Source organism: Sarcophilus harrisii, chromosome 6 (assembly GCF_902635505.1).
Source record: "Sarcophilus harrisii chromosome 6, mSarHar1.11, whole genome shotgun sequence".
In the NCBI taxonomy this organism is placed as follows: Eukaryota; Metazoa; Chordata; class Mammalia; order Dasyuromorphia; family Dasyuridae; genus Sarcophilus; species Sarcophilus harrisii.
In genome coordinates this window covers 161,037,555-161,060,970 of record NC_045431.1, presented here as the reverse complement: position 1 = coordinate 161,060,970, position 23,416 = coordinate 161,037,555, and the positions used below count along the sequence as shown (strand labels likewise).

Here is a 23,416-nt window from a genome sequence, read left to right as displayed (position 1 = left end):
AGGGTTGTTTCTACAAAGAAACTCTATATACAAAGATTAGGTGTATGATAATCATTTATTTATTTCTCTACAAAATAAATACTTAAAACACATAAGACTCGTTGCTACACATTGACAAACAACTATTAAATAAGTTATACATATATGGACTACTTGCCAACTAGAGGAGGGGATAGGTGGAAGGAGGAGAAAATTTAGAACAAAAAGTTTTGCAAGGGTAAATGTTGGAAAAATTACCCATGCATATGCTTTGTAAATAAAAAAGTTTTATTAAAAAATAATATATTTAGATTACAGAAAAAATTAGAGTTATAATTTCCATCACAGGATTGATATTAAAAACATCAAAATAAGAAACATTTTCTGGGATAGGTAGGAAGCTATTTCTCTTTGACTTCTGCTCTCAACTGTCCAAGCAATTTCTCCAAAATCCTCATCTCCCAGAACCCAAACATGGCTTAGGCTTGTCTTCCTATTAGAGGTAATTTCTGAGCATAAAACCCCATAACAAACTGAAAACTCCCAAAACCTCACTTGTTAGTCTTGGTAGATTTCACTCTACATCTCTGCTCCTTTTCCACATGCCTTGAGAAAGTCTTTTGCAGTGAGTATCTTCACTTCCTTGCAAATCATGTGCGATCTGAGTATCAAACACATCTTTCAAATGAAAACTGTTCCAAAGTATGGCTTTTCCAGAACAACTAGATGGTCCAATGGATAGAATGTTGGGCCAGGAGTCAGGAAGACTCATCTTTCAGAGTTCAAATCTGGCCTCAGATACTACTGTGAGCCTGGGTAAGTCTGTTTTCCAGGCTTACAATTTCAGTGTCATATATGAATTCTCCCTTTCAGTCATGTCATAGGTCCATCTAATCCACTGTCAAATTTCGCTCATTTATTTCTTCACAATATCTCTTGTATATATCCCCTTCTCACCATTCATACAGACATCACCCTAATACAGATCCCTATCACCTGCAGCCTGGACTTTTGCAATAACTCAGTCTCCCTGCCTCAAATCTCTTCTCATAACCCAGTGTGGTTCACAACATAGCATTTTCACTCTTTTTGTTGTTGTTTGCTGGCATTTTATTTTCTTTTTAATTTTTTTCCAGTTTGATTTTATTTTCTTGGGCAACAAGATAATTGTATAAATATTCAACATACATTTCTACCATGTTTAACATATATTAGATTACTTGCCATCTAGGGAAGGGGTTAGAGAAAGGCAGGGAAAAATTGGAACACATGAATTTGCAAGGGTTAAGGTTGAAGAATTATCCATGCATATGTTTTGAAAAATAAAAACCTTTAATTAAAAAATTTCTTCCCATATTAATTCATCCTTGATTCAGGTGCCAAAGAGATTTTTTGAAAGTTCAGGTTGGAGCATGTCATGTCTCTAACTTAATAAACTTTAGTAGTTTTTGGTCACTTTCAGGATCAATGAAATAGTTTAGCTCCCTTTCTTTCTTTTTTTCTTACATTTTCTCCTTTTCACATTCTCTGTTGTCCAGCTACATGAGTTTCTTGCTATTCCTCACATGTGAAACACTATTTTTCAAGTCTAAGTTTTTGTATTGGTGATCCTCCTGCTGGAATACTTTTCACCTCTACCTCCTTGAGCTAGTCCTCCTTTGAGATTCAGCTCAAATCTCAGAGCTTTATCAGGGACCTTGTCTTGCCCTACTTCCCTCCGCTAATGCTTTCTTTATGAGGTGTCCCTATATTTAGACTGCATATATTTTATACAGAAATTGTCATTTGCATGCTATATTTTCCATGAAAATGTGAGCTCCTTGAGGATAAGAATTGCATATAGTGCATATTATCTATATATATAAATTAGACCACTATGAGTTATAGTTTATATTTTTAGCCTCACATTTAACAAGTGGATATCTTTTCCTTGATAGTTACCAAAAAATAAACAGAGTAATGAAAGCCCAGTCACACACATTATACTATATAAGGAGGTTTTAATATAATTTAATGTATACAAACACACTCTTGTTTAGTCTGTATTTTGGTGATAATTTAGAATTATGTTTTTGAAACAATTGTGATATATGTTTTAATATTTAAAAAAAGTACTTTTCCAGCTGTGTACTTATCATACAGAGCTCTAGTCTACATCACAAATAAAATGTTTTAGAAAAATTTTTTAGACAATATCCATGACAAATAAAAGTAGAGGTAGATTAAGAAAAAGGCCTATTGACCCTTACAAAGAATTGCTTAAAAAAATTGTTGTGGATGACACTAACAACTATTAATAACAACAACAACTCCCAAACTCCTATTATGTTTTCAGAATTTCTTTTGTGTTTCAAAAATCAGCTCTGAAAAACAATAATAGAGACAGCTTTGTGAATTTCTGATAAGGTCTTTTACCAGATGTAATGCTGCTTATACGAAGTTCCTTCAGGCCAAAGGAATCAAAAACCCAGTAACTCCGGAAAAGGAACACTTGTAGATATTGCAGTTTACTAAGTGCTTGTGGTCTTTGGTCCTCTGGAGTTTTAGCAGGATTACACACATATAATAGAAGTTTACTTGCCAGTTTGCAAGATCATCCTCATTTTTGTGAAAGCCCAAGGGTCATCAGTGATCTATAAATTCCATTCATATTGTATCAAAAGTAAATTTCTTTACAACATAAAGAATCCATCTCTTTTTTTTAAAAAAAAAGTGTTTTCAGTCTTTAATTTCCATTTCATTTGTCATTTCTTGCAAAAGTTGACAAAATTCAGGCTAAGGAAGACATTTTAAATTCACACTATATAAAAATGCCTCTCTAACTGAAAAAAAAATGAGTACTATTCTGGAAATCTAATTTTCAGAATAAATAGTGGACCAAATATTATATAAAAGCATCAAGTATAACATAAAGGCAACTTCATCTCTTCATATGGAAATAAAATTTCCTGGTCAGTTGATTTTCTACAAGCTTGAAGTTTCTATAGTAATGCATGTACCTACAATATACATGTTCTCATTAAGTATGCAAATACTTTTTATTTGGTTGAAGTTTTTGATTCATGGGTGTTTATTGCACTATACAGTTGTCTCTGTTTTTACTATCATTTTATTCTGAAGATGTTTTAATATAAAAGCTTTCTCTGTTTTGAATCTGAAAAGTAAAAAAGAAAAAAAAATATTTAACTGTACTTTGGTGTGGTAGCAAAACCAAATGAAATTAACATAAAGATTTCTACTTACTTTGTTGTTATTTTTTTAATTTCTCGTGCTTCTTCTTCATTTAATCTTTGAAGGATTGATTCCAAAAAAGAAAGGTGACAGTGAATGTATTCAGCCACCTAAGAAATGGAAAGACAAAAAAAAAATCACATTTGTGAGAAGCATTGAGTCCCAAAGCAAGCCAACAACAACAAAAAAATTCTAGATAATGTTATCTCATACATCACTGCTGATTTCTTCTGCATCTTGGTCCATGAGGAAAATTCTGGCATTCCTTTGTGAGGGACCCTGCAAAAGCCTCTCTAATAAGGGAATGTCTGTCTTCTTTAGACGTCTCTTTTCTGAAAACAAGGTTGAGGAATAGACAAGTAAGTTAAGCAAAATGTGGTACAAGAATGTTATTATTAACCATGCTTTAAAAATGATGAATGTGAAGAATTCAGAGAAGTATAGGAAGATTTTTAAAAACTGAAAGAACTTATATGAATAGAGAGAAATCAATAGAACTAGGAAAATAATAGACCACATTGACTTAAGTCTCAATTAAAATTATATTTTTTAATTGGAATCTTTCCCCAACTGCTCTAGATTGCTTTGTATAGATTTGCTTAAATGTTGTCTCTTCCATTAGATTTTAAAACTTTTTTTTATTAAAGCTTTTTATTTCCAAAATATATGCATGGATTATTTTTCAACATTGACCCTTGCAAAATCTTGTGTTCCAAATTTTCCCCTCCTTTCCCCCTACCCGCCCCCCTCCTAGATGACAGGTAATCCAATATATGTTAGACATGTTAAAATATATGCTAAGATTTTAAATTTCTTGAGGGCAGAGACTGTATTTTGCCTCTTTTTTTGTATCCCTAGTGCTTAATATTGTCTGCCATATATCAGGTACTTAATAAAAATGTTCACTGATTGATTGATACAACATTAGAAATGAAACAATCCAAACTAAACATTAGGTAATTATAATGACCAAGAAGCTTGCCTTTGAAGAAAAACTTAGAAATACATCTTTCTTCCTTACTTTTAGAGGTTGGGGATTATGGTTAGGAACTATTTTACATGGTGCTAGCCTTAGCTAATTTGGGAAGATTTCACTAATCCGTTTTTCTTCTCTTTATAAAAATCTTTGTTACAAGTGAAGATTTGCTGAGTAGGGAGGAGAGGAAGAGATATGAGGGTAATATGGAGGGGGGAAGCTTCAAAATTAAAACAAAACATACAGGTAGTCTTTTGTGGTTGAAGTGAGGGAGAAAGGAATGAAGTTCTTTTTTTGTTTTGTTTTTGTTTTTGTTCTTCAACTCATCAAAGAGAACTCAGGGTTAAGAAAATAGAGAATATTCCCAAATCGATCATAAAAAGGGGAAAAGAACCCACTTGTGCAAAACAATTTATAGCAACCCTTTTTGTAGTGGCAAGGTACTGGAAATTAAGTGGATGCCCATCAATTGGGGAATGGCTGAATAAATTGTGGTATATGAATTTTTTTTTATTTTTTATTATAGTAACTTTTTATTGACAGAACCCATGCCAGGGTAAATTTTTTTTTAACAACATTATCCTTTGCACTCACTTCTGTTCCGATTTTTCCCTCCCACCCTCCACCCCCTCCCCTAGATGGCAAGCAGTCCTATATATATTGAATATGTCGTAGTATATCCTAGATACAATGTATGTGTGCAGATCCAAACAGTTTTCTTGTTGCACAAGGAGAATTGGATTCAGAAGGTAGAAATAACCCGGGAAGAAAAACAAAAATGCAAACAGATTACATTTATTTCCCAGTGTTTTTTCTTTGGGTTTAACTGCTTCTGTCCATCATTGATCAATCGAAACTGAATTAGGTCTCTTTGTCAAAGAAATCCACTTCCATCAGATTACATCTTCATACAGTATTGTTGTTGACATATATAATGATCTCTTGATTCTGCTAATTTCACTTAGCATCAATTCATGTAATTCTCTCCAAGCCTCTCTGTATTCATCCTGCTGGTCATTTCTTACAGAACAATAATATTCCATAACATTCATATACCACAATTTACCCAACCATTCTCCAATTGATGGACATCCACTGAGTTTCCAGCTTCTAGCCACTACAAACAGGGCTGCCACAAACATTTTGGCACATACAGGTCCCTTTCCCTTCTTTAGTATCTCCTTGGGGTATAAGCCCAGTAGAAACACTGCTGGATCAAAGGGATCACTGCTGGATCACAGTTTGATAACTTTTTGGGCATAATTCCAGATTGCTCTCCAGAATGGTTGGATTCGTTCACAGCTCCACCAACAATGTATCAGTGTCCCAGTTTTCCCGCATCCCCTCCAACAATCATTATTTTTTCCTGTCATCTTAGCCAATTTGATAGGTGTGTAGTGGTGTCTCAGAGTTGTCTTAATTTGCATTTCTCTGATTAATAATGATTTGGAACATTCTTTCATATGAGTGGTAATAATTTCAATTTCATCATCTGAAAATTGTCTGTTCATATCCTTTGACCATTTATCAATTGGAGAATGGCTTGGTTTCTTATAAATTAGAGTCAGTTCTCTATATATTTTGGAAATGAGGCCTTTGTGGTATATGAATGTTGTGAAATATTATTGTTCTACACAAAATGATGAGCAGGCTGATTTCAGAAAATCCTGGAAAGATTTACATGAACTGATGCTGAGTGAGGTACCTAGAACCAAAAGAACATTGTACACAGCAACAACAAGATTATGTGATGATCAACTGTGACAGACTTGGCTCTTTTCAACAGTGAGATGATTCAAGACAAGTCCAATAAACTTGTGATAGAAAGAGTCATCCACATCCAGAGGGAAGACTATGAAGTCTGAATGTGTATCACAGCATAGTAGTTTCACCTTTTTTTCCTTTCTCATTTTTTCCCTTTTTAATTTGATTTTTTGTGCAGCATGGTAAATGTTGAAATATGTTTAGAAGAATTGTACATGTTTAACCTATATTGAATTAACTTGCTGCCTAGGGGAGGAGGGAAGGGAAGGAGAAAAATTTGGAACACAAGGTTTTACAAAGGTAGATGTTGAAAACTATCTTTGCATGTACTTTGAAAAATAAAAAACTATTATTATTTTTAAAAGAGGGAAAATAAAAAGCTTAACAAAAAAGAAAATAAAGAATATTTTAGATGTTTCCTTATCAAAATAGTGAAATTAAATATCTTTCCATTTAAGAAAGGGAAGTGTTTGTTCCTCTAGACCTCCCAGATCACTCACTAGTCTTGCTTCCAACTCATCCTTTATACCCATAATTTGGGGAAACAACTCTTGTGGCAGAGGCAGCTATTCTTACCACCCATTAATCAATGGTTACCCAAAGGACAGACAAACTAGCCTAGCTGAAGCAGCTGGGTATCCCGACGGGGAAGTTGGGGGCAGCATGTGCCCATATGATATACAGACATTTTGGGATCAAGCAATGCACAATACTTTTCAAATCAATTGAATTAAATTCAACAAAAGCTTATTGTGCCTACTTGGTAGGAGGTACTATGGGAGGTAGCGGTAAAAAATGGAAGTGAGAATTTATGGGACCTATTTTAATCATATTTTTCGTTCTCCCTAACTTTCAAAAGTAAATAATACACTTTGGCTTATTTTTAGTAGTCTCTAATTTATTTTTGCATATGAGTTTCTTTACTCTTAAAACTTGAGTGTCTCACTCATCTCTATGAAAACATAATTCACATTTGTGACCAACAGTAGGAGAAGTCCATTCAGCTGAAAGAATAAACTATTGAGTTTCATAGTGGATTTATCCACAAATTGAGAAAAGCTCAGCTTTGGATTCTGGCATTGTCAAGTATTTAGAAGTAAAGAGAAATTTTGAAGTCTTTTGGTCCAAATGTCTCATCTTATATATAAGGAAGCTGACCTGGGACTCTTCCACTACTCCTGGAGACCAAGACAAAATAAAGCAGGACTCTAAAGGTATGACTTCTCTACTGATCAAGAAACATGGCTGGATTGTGACAGATTCTACACAATATGACTTATTTCTGGAGTTTATCATTTGTCATTTCACTGAGCCCCAAGAATAGTGATTGATTTATCTGTGTTTGGGTCTCTCTTGCATTTTATAAATCACAATTTTTCTTTTAATCCAATAACCACTTTTTTTTTCCCTCCTTCCCCTCCCCAAACACTTTTTTATTTCAGCACTTTCCATATTACCTCTGATTTTGGGTCTTTGGTTATATCATTCTCTTCACACATCATGAGCTTAGTAAGTACCAAGCATTCAGCCCCTTTTCAACTTTCCTTGCAACCTATTGGTTTAATTAGGGCAAGAGGGTATTTACTTGTCTCTTCTATCCCTTCTAGACAGAGGCAGGATTTGAATTAGGTTCTTTCTGACTCCACGTCTGGGGTTCCATCTACTATACTATTTGGCTGCTATCCTCGGGAGTGTATAAGAAGTGGGGCATATAGAGTTAAGAGCTGACATAATAAGAGGTCATTACTCAACTCAAGTCTTAATAAGACCTGAAACCTGGCACTGGAGATTTCCTAAGGGTTCTGATCTCCATTTGAAAAATACTGTGTTTTATCCTTCTAAAAAATGACGTTTAGTTGATAGCTCCAAATATTGTCTTGTCTCTTGTATGTTTTCAAATAAATTGGAGTCTATGGAATCCTAGATTGCCCTAAATATAAGACCATGGCACAAAATGCCAACATCTCCCATTTTTAATAGAAAAAAAACCAACTCTGCCATCTGCCTTGCTTATTAGTTACAACAAAAACAAAAAAACCCAATATCTTCTAAAAGAAGGACTTATGAAAGAACCAGATAATTTGAATTATTTTTTTTCTTACCTCCAGTTGCATAGATGATATAAAGAGCAAAATCCTGGGGGTTATTTTCAATCTGTTAAACAAAAACAAAACAATCTATTAAAAAAACATGATTTTCTGTTGTGTAAAAATATTTTAGTTAACTTTCATGTATCAGTGTGGAACTCTGTCCTAAATTTGGGGATAATTCCAAGGATATGAGTACAGGGGAGTTCATAAGGTTTGCTCTGGCAGAGAAAGGTCTGGTGTGCACAAGTAGCTCATCTGCTACTGTTGGAAATGCCCAGTAGAGATTCATTGAGACTGATAAGGAGAATATCCAAAAAGATCCAAAATCCTAAGAAAAGCCAAAGCCTAACTTTCTGAATATCTTCATAAAGGTTTTTGTGAAGGCCTTTACAAATATTGTATCATTTGATTCTCACAGGAACTCTTTAGGGTTGGTGCTATTATTATCCCCATTATACAGATGAGGAAACTGAGTCAGGATTGTAAAGTCAAGCCTAGGGTCACACAGATGGGCAGTGCTTGAGACCAGACTTGAACTCAGATTTTTTTCACTTGAGGTCTACTACTCTATTCACTGAGCCTGGATGAACTACTACCAACTTTTAGCATTTTCAGGAGAAAGGTTTTATTTTTTTCCCTTCATTAGTCAAAATAAGGAACCAAATGGGGTTTTGTTTTCAACAGATATGAATAGTAAAGACAAGGGCCTTGGAAGGAAAAAGAAAGACTAGACAGAGAAAGACTAGTGTTTCTGAGCTTATCTTTTGCTCTGACTCCAAATCATTTGGGTGCTAAGCCTGGAGAATTTTAGGAATATATAAAGCCAGAAGCTAGATAGTTTCCAGAAACCATGGTCTTTGGTCCACCTGGAAAGAGAAGTCTAAAAAGCTTCCTCTTAGTCTGGGAGAGCCCTTCTTAATTACTTAGATATGATAACCCTTATTATACCTACTCTTAGCTCTCCTGGCTTTCCTTCCACTGATTAATTATTTCCAATTTATCCTGGACAAATCTTGTTTGCATAAAATTGCTCGCATGTTGACTCTGTTTAGACTATGAGGTCCTTGAGAACAAGGACTATCTTTTGGGGGAAAGAGAAGGGAAGGGAATATATATTTATAATAATATCTACTATGTACCAGAAACTGTGCTAAGAATATAAATATCAACTCATTTGATCCTCGTCACAACCCCACAAGAGAGGTATCCATTTAATAAACTGAGGAAACTGAGGCAGGCATAAATTAAGTGACTTGTCCAGTCACACAATTAGTTAAGTGTCTGAGATCACATTTGAATTCAGGAATCCTGACTCCAACATTAAAGCTCAATTCACTTCCCAGTGGCGTCTTTTATACTCTTAACACAGTGCTGGCACAAAGCAGACAGTCAATAAATGTTTACTAAATGACTGGTAGCAGGGACTAAATAGCAATCAGCATCTTATCAGGGAGAGGTCTTAACTACATATCCTAGCCTACTAGAGATAAAAGAAAAGTTCAAAAGCTGTTAGAAAATATCATTGCCCCATAGAGACTTTGTATCCAGGAAATATAAGTCACATAAGATGGTGAGATAAAGGCAGAGTTGAGCCTATATGTTTAGCACTCACCAGTGGGGAATAGTGGAAATTGTTTGTTGTCATTTATTTTGAGGATCAACGACCCTCATGAGAGTGATGGCTGAGTTGCTATGAATTGGATTTAAGTGGGGCAGAGCTGTGCAAAGTTATTAAACTCATTTTCTTCTTCAGAGCCATCAGTCTAGCGGCAAAACAAGAGTTGAGAGGACTGTGATTGTCTACCATGCTCAAGGAGGAACAGGGCCATTGAGATCATTAAAAAGATATCTGAGTTCTGGGAGGATGGCATAACTTGCCCTTCCATGCATGTATCCTGGTTACATATCTTCCTTTTGAATGTATTCTCCATTAGCTATCTCTACATAAATGCTTTCCTTCCCATTGATAGTGTGTTGTAAGATAATATGCCCTTGTTAATAGTCTATTATGACTTTTCTTGCTTTGCTATTTCATTATCTGACTTTGCTTTGAGCCAATTATATCTTCTGGTTTATGAGAGAAAAAATAATTACATTAATAAGATACTGAGAGTAGACCCATGCTATGGAGATGATAGAGAGGAAGGGATATAAGAGACTAAAGGATGGTTCCCAGAACATTGAAAAGTAGACCTACTACTAAAGGATGTAGTTCCTTTAACCTGGAGTAACTACTGTGGGAGCTTCAAGTATCAGAGAGGGCTGACCTAGATACTAGGAGAATCTTTTATCACTTCCCCATGATTTCTCTGTAAAGATAATTTTATAAGTTTTCTTACAGTGAATGATGGTATAACTTTTTGAAAACTATAAAAGGAAACTGCTTAGACCATTTTTTGAGAAGCAGAGCAAGGATGGATGGAAGGGGAAAAGCCTACATCCTCATCTGCCCATAAGAACTGAGATGATTGGAAACCCAGATCTAGAGAAGCAAGGCAGGAAATGCCAACAGACCAAGCCCTGAGCTTGTTGGTGTAGAAATGCCAATGGCAGAGATTGCCCTGGATTTTGCATCTGAGAAGTCACAAAAAGACACACGAGTGATTTTCACTTGAGTTTAAAAGGAAAGTTTACCTTGAATTTTTGTAGAAGCTGCTTTATTACTTCTTCTGTTCTCATGTTACTGTTTATTCTCACTTTGGTTTCAGATCCAAAGGCTGGAGTAAAAATTGATGTCTGGAAGGGGAAAATAAACATTACAGTCACATCCTAAGAACTTATTCTTCTGTTTGAATAAAATCTATACTCTGGGCTCCAGAGCATCAGCAACAGAAAGTTCTTGGTATAAGGTAATAGAATAGACCAGGTCTGAATTCATGAATGTTTGATTCTGATTTTTTAAAGATATTGCTATATTAATTGATTATTGATTTTTAATAATCAGTTCCTGAATATACATCTAATTTCCCCCCTGCAGGTCCATAATTTGTAACAGAGAATAAAACAAAAAAAGGAGGGGAAAGCAATTAGTCCAAACTAGGTAGTCCATCAGTTGAGTGTGATAGGATATGCAAATGCTTAACATTCATGGGACGGAACTCTACAAAGAAGGGAGGAAGGTGCATTTTTAATTTCTTCTTTCTAACTTAGATTGATTTTTGTGCCTTAGCCAGAACATCTATGTGTCTCTATAGGAAAACAGGGCATACCATTCATGACGTGGTTAGTTTCATCTCAGAAGCTTTCCACATTGTCTTCATATGCCCAGAGTTCCTAGATTTAATTTTTTTTTAACTTTGGTTTCAAATGAGAGGGGAAGAAAATGGTGTCATAGGTTAAATATCTAGGCTAGGTCTTTGTTAAAGTTAAATACAATTTCATATTAGAGTGCATCACCAATAATGATTTATGTATCATAAGTGACATAAAATTCACTGTCAAGGACATGTATGGGCAGAGAGGGAAGTGAGCTGATGATTTATTAAGAATACATAAATGATATACAGCTTGAGCAGTACACAGAGAAATGATATTTAGAGATGAAAATATATGAAAGGGTAGACAGGCAGCAATAAATAGACACTGACAGACAAACAGATAAAGTTCTTTGCAAGTTGGACCTGCTTCATTTGCTGAATTTGTATCTTCAGTACCATTGATTTTGTGTGTATGTATGTGTGGATTGACAAATGGGAGGAGAGGAGAACAGCAAAGAGAGAGGGAGAGAGGGAGAGAAAAAGAAAATTAAAACGGGAAAAGATGAAGAGAGAGGGAAAGGAGAAAGAGAGAGAAAATCAAAGACAGACAGAGAAACAGATAGATGGAGATAGAGTCAGAAACATAGACAGAGACTAGAGGATGGTCATCAGAACAATGAGTAAAATCTTTATTTAGGATTTCTGTATGATCACTCTGTAAAGAATCATATATTCAATTAATTATAGGTACCCTGAGTGCTTGGTATGACATTTTCATGGTTTATGCTATACTATATTACAACTAGGAAATAATGTGCATTTTTCTTATTTATTCTGTGCATTGTTTGTATGTATGTTTATATGTTATTAGATTGTGGTCTCTCTGAGAACAAAAATTGACTTTTACTTTTCTTTGTATCCTCTGGTCTTAACACATAGTAGTTGTTTAATAAATGCTTATATCCATTGAGTTCTTTTGGCCTTTTGCTTCCGTTGTTTTTGCCTCACAGAGTTTGCTCATTGGAGTGGATGCAATATTGGACTTGAGTCAGGAAGACTTTAATCCATACTTATTAGCTGTGAGACCCTAAGTATAGGTCTTAGTTTCCTCAACTAGAAAATGAGCAGATTGGACTCAGTGACTTTTAAGGTCCTTTTAACTCTAGATCCATGATCTATAAACAATGATCTATATCCTATAGCCTATAAATGGGCTGTCTTCAAGAGACAGTGCTATTGTTTTCTCTGTATGGTATATCCATCATTTTTACCATAACTTCTTAAGTCTCTTCCAGGACTGGGAGAAAAATATTTTGTTATGAAAGGTCATTACAGCAGGGATTATTTTTTTCCTTTTTTTTGATCTCCCGACTGTTTAGAACAGTGCCCAGCATATAGTGGGTGCTATTTGATCCAAAATACCAAATATTATACAAAGAGTAAAAAGCGTGGGGCGAATTTACATGTGGCCATTGTAAATCCTTGGAAGGTCAAATGGGGAAAAATTGAAAGAAATATTCCTGAGCTGGGAGTAAGTCTAAGTTGAGCAAAAAATCAAGGGAATATGGAAAGGAAATTTCCATTCCTCCAGACTTCACAGGAAATACTGCTAGAAAGATTCCCAGGGTAGAATGTGAAAGAATCAGGTCAGAATAGCTGTTGGGAAATGCTAACAAATATCTATATCCTTGAAAGTGAGATTTTATTTTCCATGTCTTCAATAAAATGAGGTCTTTTCACCACAGTATTTGTTTAAAAAAATCCTCTAGGATAATGTTTATACAATAGTAACAACATTATAAAAACAAAATAATTTTAAAAAGACCTAAGGACTCTGATCAACACAATTATCAATCATGATTCTAGAAAACCAGTGTGAGAACATATTACAAACTTCCTGATGAGAAGTGAGGGACACAAGGTACAAAATGAGATATATGATTTGGAAATGGCCAAAATGGAAATTTGCTTTCCTTGAATATGAATATGAGTTTTTTAGGTTTTTCTTTCTCCCTTCCCTTACTTTCCCCTTTTCTTCCTCCCTTCTTTTTTTTTTTAATTGAGAGAAGGAACATGGGTAGAAGAGAAAAATATATTTTTGTTCATAGGAAAAAAAACAAACAAAAGCATAAAAGGCAACCAAAAAAAATCCTACTCAATAACCCAAATTTCACAACCCCTTCCCTGTCCATTTATTTTTAACTCACCTCATGGTTATAGAAGTGGCCATTAATTGATACTCTGTGATTCTGTTTATTTCTTCTCTCTATCTTGCCAAAATTTATCTTCTTTCTCACCAAGGTTGCTTCACTCATTGTTCTGTATAGTAAGGGAGAATCTAGTTCCTCCTCCATCTGAGGCTTCAGGGTACTGCTGTTATAAGACATATCATCTAAGGAGAATGCAAGATTGTTAGGCTGTGTCAGTTTCCCTGCTTCTTGGATTGTTTCTGAAATCCCTTTCAGAAATTGTTTAAAAAAATGGAAATGTTCCTGAGAATGATTAAATTATTAATGTTTGAAATCCAGAGTAACCCTTGCCTCTTTGCTTCTTGCAGGAAATGATAATAGGAGCCAAGCAGACATTTGTATCCAAAGTCAGTATCCCCAATTCCTATATCCTTGAGTTTAGGTGGATTTCAAAAAGGGGAAGGAAAGTATGAGGTCATGAAGCTTCTGAGCTGTTTGTTTTTGTCACTCTCAAGAGATGAAGGCTGGGATTGTTACTCAGACAGTTTTAGTAGGAGAGTGGTTAAAGACTGGAGATGAACACTTGGTGATGATCCTGAGAGGAGATAATGGAGCCAAAGGGATGCTGGTGTGGAGCTCTAGCAGTTTTGGTCAAATAATCATTTGCCAGTTCAAGCAGCAGATTGTGGAGTGGTCCATATCATGTACCTGATATCTCCATTTGCTCTTCTCCATCACTAGTAGACAAGTGGTCTATTTACCTCTTATTTCATTATTCCTAAGAAAGGGGAGAGGAGCTTATTCTATTTCCTATAGTGACAATGTTTAGTTGAATGGTTCCCCTATTAATTTCTATGATTTCCTTGTTTAAAACTTATTCCCACTTGACATGCACATGTCTGTATGTGTATATATATAATTACTAATATATAAATATAATATTACATATATACATTTATATATATGTATGTGTGAATACATATATATGTATATATATATATATATATAGAGAGAGAGAGAGAGAGAGAGAGAGAGAGAGAGACAGAGACAGAGACAGAGACAGAGACAGAGACAGAGACAGAGACTGAGGTAGAGACAGACAGATTGACAGAGATAGAGAGATAGAAAGAAAGAAAGAACTTCAGGTCCCCAACACTGGGGTCTGATGATTTTTATAGGAGATTTGTTTTCCTCTAGAGAAGGATGGAAGGAAGGCTCTGGAGCCAGAAAGACAGAACATATACATACAGGTTTTGTTTTTGTTGTTGTTATTGTTTGGGCAGTTAGTCCTTATCAATAGATATAAAAATTCATGTGGGAAACTGAACTGAGCATTGAAGCACTTAAGGATCTCAGCCTGGTTGGCCCTGGCAATGCTGCAGCTAGGCTGTTAATTTGGTATTAGCACCAAATACAAAACTCATCATTCTCTGAGAAAAAGATATATTACATAAAGGTCCCTTACTACCTCTGGACTTTGTTATGATATGAACTCTATTATCCATGAGAACCATCACATGTAGAACAGTTCTTTGAAATGTCTGAGATTCTTTACATATGGAAGCTTGTCCTCCTCATTATTTTAAAAATAAACTTTTATTTCATTATTTCATTTCCCCCCTGTATCTTTCTCTTTCTTCTTTACACTCATCCCATATTACAAATAATATCTTAAAAAATAGAAAAGATGAAAAAAGAAAAGAAATCAGCAAAATTGATTAAAGCAATGAACATATCTAAAAATATATGTGATGTTCCACCCAAATGGACTTGCCACCTCTGCAAATGATGAGGCAAAGATGCTTCCCACAGATCTTCTTTGGGACCAGCCTTGTTCTTTATAATTTTGTAAAGTTCAGTTTTAATTGTTTTGCTCCAGATTATTTTTTTAATGTTATTTTCTTTCTCACTTGCCTTTCATATTTTTAGATCCTACAAAAACTACCTTGGAGATCCCCTACCCCATCACAATATTTATTTATTTTCCCATATTTTTCTCTCTACTTTGAACTGAGAGGTAACTCAGTTCATTTTGGTTTTCTTTTGAAATAATTTTCTGGATTTTTTTCTTTTTTCATATTTATTTTATTGTTAATTTATGGAATAAAAACAAGCATTTCCATAACATTGTATAATTTTAAAAGGTGATTTGCACAAAAATGCAAATCTGTTATGTACATCTTGCTCTTCCTTTTAAATATATAACAAAGTTTAAAAATGTAAATTTTTTTCCTTTTTTCCTTCCCTTCCTTCCTGTAAACACACACACACAGTGAGACCTAGGATGGGACCGATTGTTGGCCAATCAGTGAGAGCCAGAACCTGGCTTTCCAGTTTTGAATTTTAAGAAATCATAAATGAAACTACATGAAGCAAGAGTTTATTGTCCCACATATTTAGCATGTATAGGACTGCTTGCCATCTGGGGGAGGGGGTGGAGGGAGGGAAGGAAGGGAAAAGTCGGAACAAAAGTGAGTGCAAGGGATAATGTAAAAAATTACCCAGGCATGGATTCTGTCAATAAAAAGTTATAATTATTAAAAAAGTTAATTGTCCCAGATATTTTTAATAAATAAATTTAGATGAGAAAATAAGTTTAGCTTATAAGCCCCCAATTATCTTGTAAGATTTCAGTGACTAAAATTTATATTTCTTTAGGCAGAGCACCAACTGAGAAAGGTATGATTCTGTATGTGAATGGAGGGAGAGAGGGAAGGAACTAAGAAGAGAGAAAAGCAAGAAGGCAGGCAAGCAGACAGGATATTGCAATAATACAACAACTGTAAATGTATTTTATTGTTGTTGTAGCTGACACTTATAAATGTTGGACTGACCTAACAGATGTTGTTTGCTCAGTTAAATACTGGTTGTTGGTATGTAAATACATTCATTTAAACCATTTCTCATGGTCATGGACTTATCATTTCTGTTTCATTGCTACCAGTTGGCATATGATTCTTTTGATTCATTTGCCACATATTATTTGATACAACACTGTCGTATTGTGTCATTGCTGCATAGTGTTACATACTTAGGGCTTATGGTAGTAGGATTGATTTGCTGATTATAATCTTGAAAAAATTGGGCAGAATTGATTGAAACATGCTGTGCTATGGGCAAGGAACTCCTTGAGGACCTCTTGAAATTAGGAGTGGGTGCAGAATGTTAAATTAGGCTAAGACTTGGATGAATGCAAAGTAATTTATAAGAAGGTCAAATTAGAGCAGGTCTTCTAAGTAAACCTCTGTGAATTTCTAGATCTATTTAATCATTGAAAAAATCTGGAAATATGGTTAGTAGGAGATAATAGGGTTGTTTTTGTTCTATCATTTCTTCAGTTGTATCCAACTCGTCATGATCCCAGTTGGGGTTTTCTTGGCAAAGACACTAAAGTGGTTTGCCATTTTTTTCTCCAGGAAATTTTACAGACGAGAAAACTAAGGCAAATTCCCCTGAAATAAGGAATCTTCCTGACTCTAATCCTGGCACTCTATCCACTGCACCACCTAGCTGCCCTATAGTAAAATACAATATGTAGAAATTAATCAGCAAGTCACTCTTTGAGGAGAAAAATCCTTAAAAAATAATAACTCTTATTAGTTGAGAAGGCTCATACTTGGGAAAGTTCAAGAACTAATAAGAAAACCACTGACATAGATTACATGGAAATCTCATGACTTTATATTATGAATACTTAAAAAAAAAAAGAGTTGATAGACACTGGAATTGTTGCTGAAATGGGAGTTAGTCTTGAAATCAGCTATGTGGGTATACTTCGACCACTGACTTGTCAAGGCAAAAATAAAAAGTTTAGAAAAAAACAAGAAGAAAAAGAATGAAAAAATTGGATAAACAATTAGAAAAACTCCAACCTAGACTCTGTAAATAAGTTACCAGCAGTAGACAATAAGAAATGGACATCAAATGTGCTATTAGTAAAAATTACTATAATTTATGTATAAACTTCACACATTTTGAAAAAAATATCATTGGACGATAACAGGTATATGCACCAATCCTGCTGAAATATAGAAAACAGTCAGGCAATAGGTAAAAAAATTGGTAATAATGACAGTGATGATCTGCAAAACACCAAACAACCACCATTATAACAAAAATTATAAACACCAGTTTACATTAGCATTTTAAAGTTATTTTACACATAGGTATGCATTATGAGATCAAATTATGAAGGGGGCTTCCAAGTAAACTTTTTGGCTGGTAATATAAAAAAGTGCTGATTTCAGAGGTTCCAAATAATACCCACACATATCATGGAAAATGACGACACTGACCTTCTTGGGGATTTTTGGCTTCATACACAGAACTCTTTTTCTTCTCCAGTTCACTGATGTGATAGAGATCATCAAATTCTCCCCAGCGAGTCATACCCCTGAAATAAGGCAACCATTATGTCAGTGAGTGTGTATACACCTAGAAAACTTTAATATTCATAGAATCCCTATAGGGAAGGAGACCATGACAATTGGATGAGTGAAAAAATGTTAAGGCTAGATTCAGATGAAATGAGGTCTCAACAACCATTGTGAAGACTACTTATTATGACCAATGACAAATCGCTATTGATAAATTGAATGAGTATTTATTTTTTGTATGTTTTGGACTGGTCTTGAGATTTCACTGGCATACAGTATTCTGCCATACATTGTGAATCGAGATGAGCAAATTCCCTCTGACAATGTTGTTTGGTAACTGGCTGGTGAACCACATACACATAGTAAGTGCTTAATACATGCTTGTTCTTACCATTCTCTGCCCATTTTTAAGGGACACCAAGAAGTTAAATAATTTGCCTGGAAACCTACAACCAGTAGGTGTTAGTTGTGGGACTTGAGTTCAGATCTTCGTAACTGAAGCTGGTCTCTATCCATTATCCCATGATGCTCTTACCACATATAGTAAAATACAATCTATAAAGAAGTTCTTGATAGCTTGAGCACTGAATGTCTAAAATACTCTATAGTAAAAGGAACAGGTGAGTAAATGAATCAGATACTCTTGTGATTTTGAATCTGATAGTACACAGCTATATACATGCAGCAGAAGTTCAAGAATTATGCTTTCATGGGTATGTGATGTTTCCCCTAATGGAATATAAGTTCCTTGAGGGCAGTAACTACATTATTTTTACCTTTTTTATGCCCAGCACCTAGCATTGTGTAGGTATTTAATAAATGCTTTTAGATTCATTGATGACATAAAATGATCCCCTAGGAAAAAAGATTTCTTTATTAAAGCAGAAGAGGACCCTAGATATCTATTAGAGCAATAGATATCTAATATTCTGGCTAGTCCTGGGACAGGGAATTTGGAGAATCTGAGGGTACAAGAAAGAGGGCTATGTGGAGAGTGATGCTGGGTGGATGATGCTGATTAGGACTGAGCTGACTGCTCAGCTATTCTCCTAGAAGGTTTTGCAGATCACCATGAGTATTACATGTTTGTAGAAGTCAGCCGTCTCTGTTGTCATCCAGACCCTTCATTACTTTATCTGCTTTACCCTCATTCTTCTAAGTATCCAGGAAGCTTGGAAAGCTCACACAACAGAGATGCCTTCTCCTTTAAGTCATATTGTTATCCTAGTTGCCATAGTAAGCATGGAAGAACTGATGAGAGATTATGGTGGTTTCCTCTTCTGAGCCTGTGGCATAGGTGAGTTCTGGGTTGAAGTTGCAAATTGATGACAAGGACAAAGTTGATTCTCTTATGACCAAAATTACAATTTTTCAAGTTGTTTTCAATCTCCAAAAGGAGATTTTGCTTAGCAAAAAGGTTTCAGCAGTGTCTTTAATCATTCCAAGATTTGTACTTTTGTTGTTGGGAACTTTACTTCCATTCAAAATGCAGATCAAAACATCTCTACAACTTAAAAGATGATTTTTGTTAACTGTGGTAGATGAAAAAATTCATTATCTGGTAGCCGATGTAATGATGAATCTGCTTGAACCAACTTAGACTTGTCTTTGAACAATAGACATAGATTTTATCAAAAACTTAAGAACTTCTTTAAAAGTCTTTGAAAACCCACAGTCATCTACTCTTCCTGATGAGGGACTGGAGTAGGATCTGGCTAGAGCTCCAGCTCCAAGAAAATAATGAAATAGTGTTGCCTAAAGACTCCTGAGAACCCTTGTCTAGAAAACTTTGCTCTTTTACCCAGGATCATGGTTAGGTGCTTGGAAAAGAAATTATTCAAATTGCAAGATGAGCCCTAGCCAGAGGAATATTCTCTAATTACTTGTAGACCATGAAAATAATAAATGAAATAGCAAAACAGTTAGTTAAAACATAATAGCCATATAATGAACAAGGAAAGAAAATTCTTAGCATTCTTAGCCATTTATATTCAAATGGATATAATTCCTTGTATATACTAGAAATTTTATTAGCTAGGCTAGAAAAAGGGATGATTAATCAATTAGCACTTATCACATACTTTCTGTATATTAGACATTATGCTAAACTCTAGAGATACAAAGAATGATAAAAGACAATTTCTACTTCAGTGGAGCTCACAAGAAGCAACTATTATTTCATTGGCAAAGAAATCCCTGACTGAGGAAACTTTCTCTGTCAATGCAGATTGAGAAGATCTTTTCTTCCATCTATAATCTTAGTTGTCTAGAGCATTAACAACTAATTATTGATTCAAAGGACAAAATAGTCAATAACTTTAATAATCTAGTGTTTGACAAACCCAAAGATCCCGGCTTTTGGGATAAGAACTCATTATTTGAAAAAAACTGCTGGGAAAATTGGAAATTAGTATGGCAGAAACTAGGCATTGACCCACACTTAACACCATACACCAAGATAAGGTCAAAATGGGTTCATGACCTAGGCATAAAGAATGAGTTTATAAATAAATTAGAAGAACATAGGATAGTTTACCCCTTAGACCTGTAGAAGAGGAAGGAATTTTTGACCAAAGAAGAACTAGAGATCATTATTGATCACAAAATAGAAATTTTTGATTATATCAAATTGAAAAGTTTTTGTACAAACAAAACTAATGCAGACCAGAGTAGAAGGGAAACAATAAACTGGGAAAACATTTTTATAATCAAAGGTTCTGATAAAGGCTTCATTTCCAGCCAAGAGAATTGACTCTAATTTATAAGAAATCAAGCCCTTCTCCAATTGATAAATGGTCAAAGGATATGAACAGACAATTCTCAGATGAAGAAATTGAAACTATTTCTAGCCATATGAAAAGATGCTCCAAGTCATTATTAATCAGAGAAATGCAAATTAAGACAACTGTGAGATACTATACACCTGTTAGTTTGGCTAGAATGACAGGAAAAGATCATTCGGAATGTTGGAGGGGATCTACGAAAACAGGGACACTGATACATTGTTGGTGGAATTGTGAATACATCCAGCCATTCTGGAGAATGATTTGGAACTATGCTCAAAAAGTTATCAAACTGTACATACCCTTTGATCCAGCAGTGTTACTACTGGGCTTATATTCCAAAGAGATCTTAAAGAAGGGAAAGGGACCTTTATGTGCAAGAATGTTTGTGGCCGTCCTCTTTGTAGTGGCCAGAAACTGGAAACTGAGTGGATGCCCATCAATTGGAGAATGGTTGAATAAATTGTGTATATGAATATTCTGGAATATTATTGTTCTGTAAGAAATGACCAGCAAGATGATTTCAGAAAGGCCTGGAGACTTAAATGAACTGATGCTGAGTGAAATGAGCAGGACCAGGAGATCATTATATACTTCAACAACAATACTATATGATGATTACATCTTCAACAATGAGATGAAACAAATCAGTTCCAATGGAGCAGTAATGAACTGAACCAGCTACGCCCAGTGAAAGAACTCTGGGAGAAGACTATGAACCACTACATAGAATTCCTAATCCCTCTATTTTTGTCCTTCTGCATTTTTGATTTCCTTCACAGACTAATTGTACACTATTTCAGAGTCCGATTCTTTTTGTACAGCAAAATAACTGTTTGGACATGTATACATACATTGTATTTAACTTATACTTTAACATATTTAACATGTATTGGTCAACCTGCCATCTGGGGGAGAGGGAGGGGAGAAGGAGGGGTAAAATTGGAACAAAAGATTTTGCAATTGTCAATACTGAAAAATTACTAATGGATAGAACTTGTAAATAAAAATCTATAATAAAAAAATTTTAAAAAGAATACAATCTATGAACTCTTAAAAAAACCCAACTAATTATCTTACTCAAGGCCACTCAGACATTATGGGTCTGAAATAAGTCATCATGGCTCTGAGGATGGCTCTATTCCATATTGCCTCCATAATTCCTTTAAAGAATTATAATCAAATGCCTTTTAAATTTCCACTAATTTTCCCAACGCATGAATTGCTTTCCCTCTTCTGTCTTTTTAAATCTTTGTTATAAGGGATCACTTTCTGGGAAAGGGTTGGGGGGAGTTAAATATTTCTTAATTACGTCAGGTTCATATTGGAGGCAACTAATTCTGACAGTAGGCAGGTTTAAAGTTCAATTTTTAGTGTGAACATTTATGTCTTAGGAATCAGCAAATGCTGGAAATGAAGTCTTGATTTCATACACACATATGGGTATATATACATATACATATAGAAACATAGAGATAGACACATGCATACACGCATATATATGTAAATATATATGACGTGAGAGTTAAAAAAGTGGTAGAAAATATAATGAAGAATAAGATTAAAAGTATGCCATACATATCTATCTATCTATCTATCTATCTATATACACATACATACATACATACACACACAGAGGCAGCTAAGTGGTTCAGTAGATAAAGCACCGGCCCAGGAGTCAAGTATAGCTGAGTTCAAATTTAACCACAGACACTTACTAGCTATGTGACCCATCATAAGTCGTAAGTGACAAGTCACCTCACCTGGTTTGCCTCAGTGTCCTCATCTGTAAAATGAGCTGGAGAAGGAAATGGCAAACTTTTGGCAGTATTTCTGCCAAGAAAACCCTAAATGGAGTCACAGAGTTGGACACAACTGAAACTACTCAACAACAAAACATGTATACACATTTCCATATATATATGTATCTGTCTATCTGTCTGTCTATCTATCTATCTATCATCTATCTAGAGGGTTATATAGAAAAGCAGGTTAAATATTTACCAGCACATTCCTGAATAAAGGTACTACAAAAACAAAAACAAACAACAAAAATCGTTTTTTATATATTCTCACAACAAATGGGAGTGGAATATAGGGGTCTCTAGACGCCTGGTCCAGTGGTGAAAAGTTCATTTTGGTGCCGTCTGCTTCAAGGGAATCTGTAGAAACTTTTGGGAAGTAAGTCAGCTGTTAAAGACGCCTTCCTCTAGATTGGGACCACTGACATTCTCTCAGAACCCAGAGAGCAGGTCCACTTCTCAGGCTCTTCTTTCAGAAGAGAGATCTTTTAGAGATCTGTGACTCATCTTTTCTCCCCCACTTATGAATGCTTTCAACATTTCTGCTTTTTAGACCTCCTTTCCTAAAAGACTTTTTACCAACTGAAGTCCTCTCCTGGTGGTACCAGGGCTTTATAACCAAATACACAGAATTCTTGGAAATAGGGTCCAGGGAATTTCTTCCAGTGAGTGTATTGGAAATAAAATTTTAGGGACTTTTATCCACATAAAGGGGTAGCATGACATAGTAGAGAGAATTCTGACTTGGTTTTTTAATATAGTCTCAGAAGTTTATGACTTTTTTTTTCCAGTCTTAATTGTCTCATCTATAGAATGGAGATAATGTGTGATAGATGATTAATTAGGCCCCTATTTTATTTCAATCATATTAATCATTTTGATATGATTTAATAGGGGGTAGTGATTTTAATTTCTAAATATTAGGACCCAGAGTTGTGAACTGAAGATTGTTAGGTTGGCTTACTCAATCACAGGAAACTAGAGGATCTCCACCCTTGTTTTTGCCTTGTGATCATGCCCAATGTGATG

General features: G+C 34.9%; 1 protein-coding gene across 1 annotated transcript in view; it reads right to left on the bottom strand.

Moving 5' to 3' along the window:
* Positions 1-1,270: 1,270 nt before the first annotated feature.
* The window catches only part of RASSF6 (Ras association domain family member 6), a 59,554-nt gene continuing 37,408 nt past the window's right edge, over positions 1,271-23,416 (bottom strand). The window contains exons 5-11 of the mRNA XM_031942251.1: positions 17,722-17,819; positions 13,445-13,629; positions 10,675-10,776; positions 8,053-8,104; positions 3,424-3,542; positions 3,223-3,320; positions 1,271-3,133 (exon numbers count right to left, since the gene is read on the bottom strand). Of these exons, the coding sequence (XP_031798111.1) occupies positions 3,058-3,133; positions 3,223-3,320; positions 3,424-3,542; positions 8,053-8,104; positions 10,675-10,776; positions 13,445-13,629; positions 17,722-17,819 (730 nt within the window). The 3' untranslated portion in view covers positions 1,271-3,057. The remainder of the gene's footprint in view (positions 3,134-3,222; positions 3,321-3,423; positions 3,543-8,052; positions 8,105-10,674; positions 10,777-13,444; positions 13,630-17,721; positions 17,820-23,416) is intronic.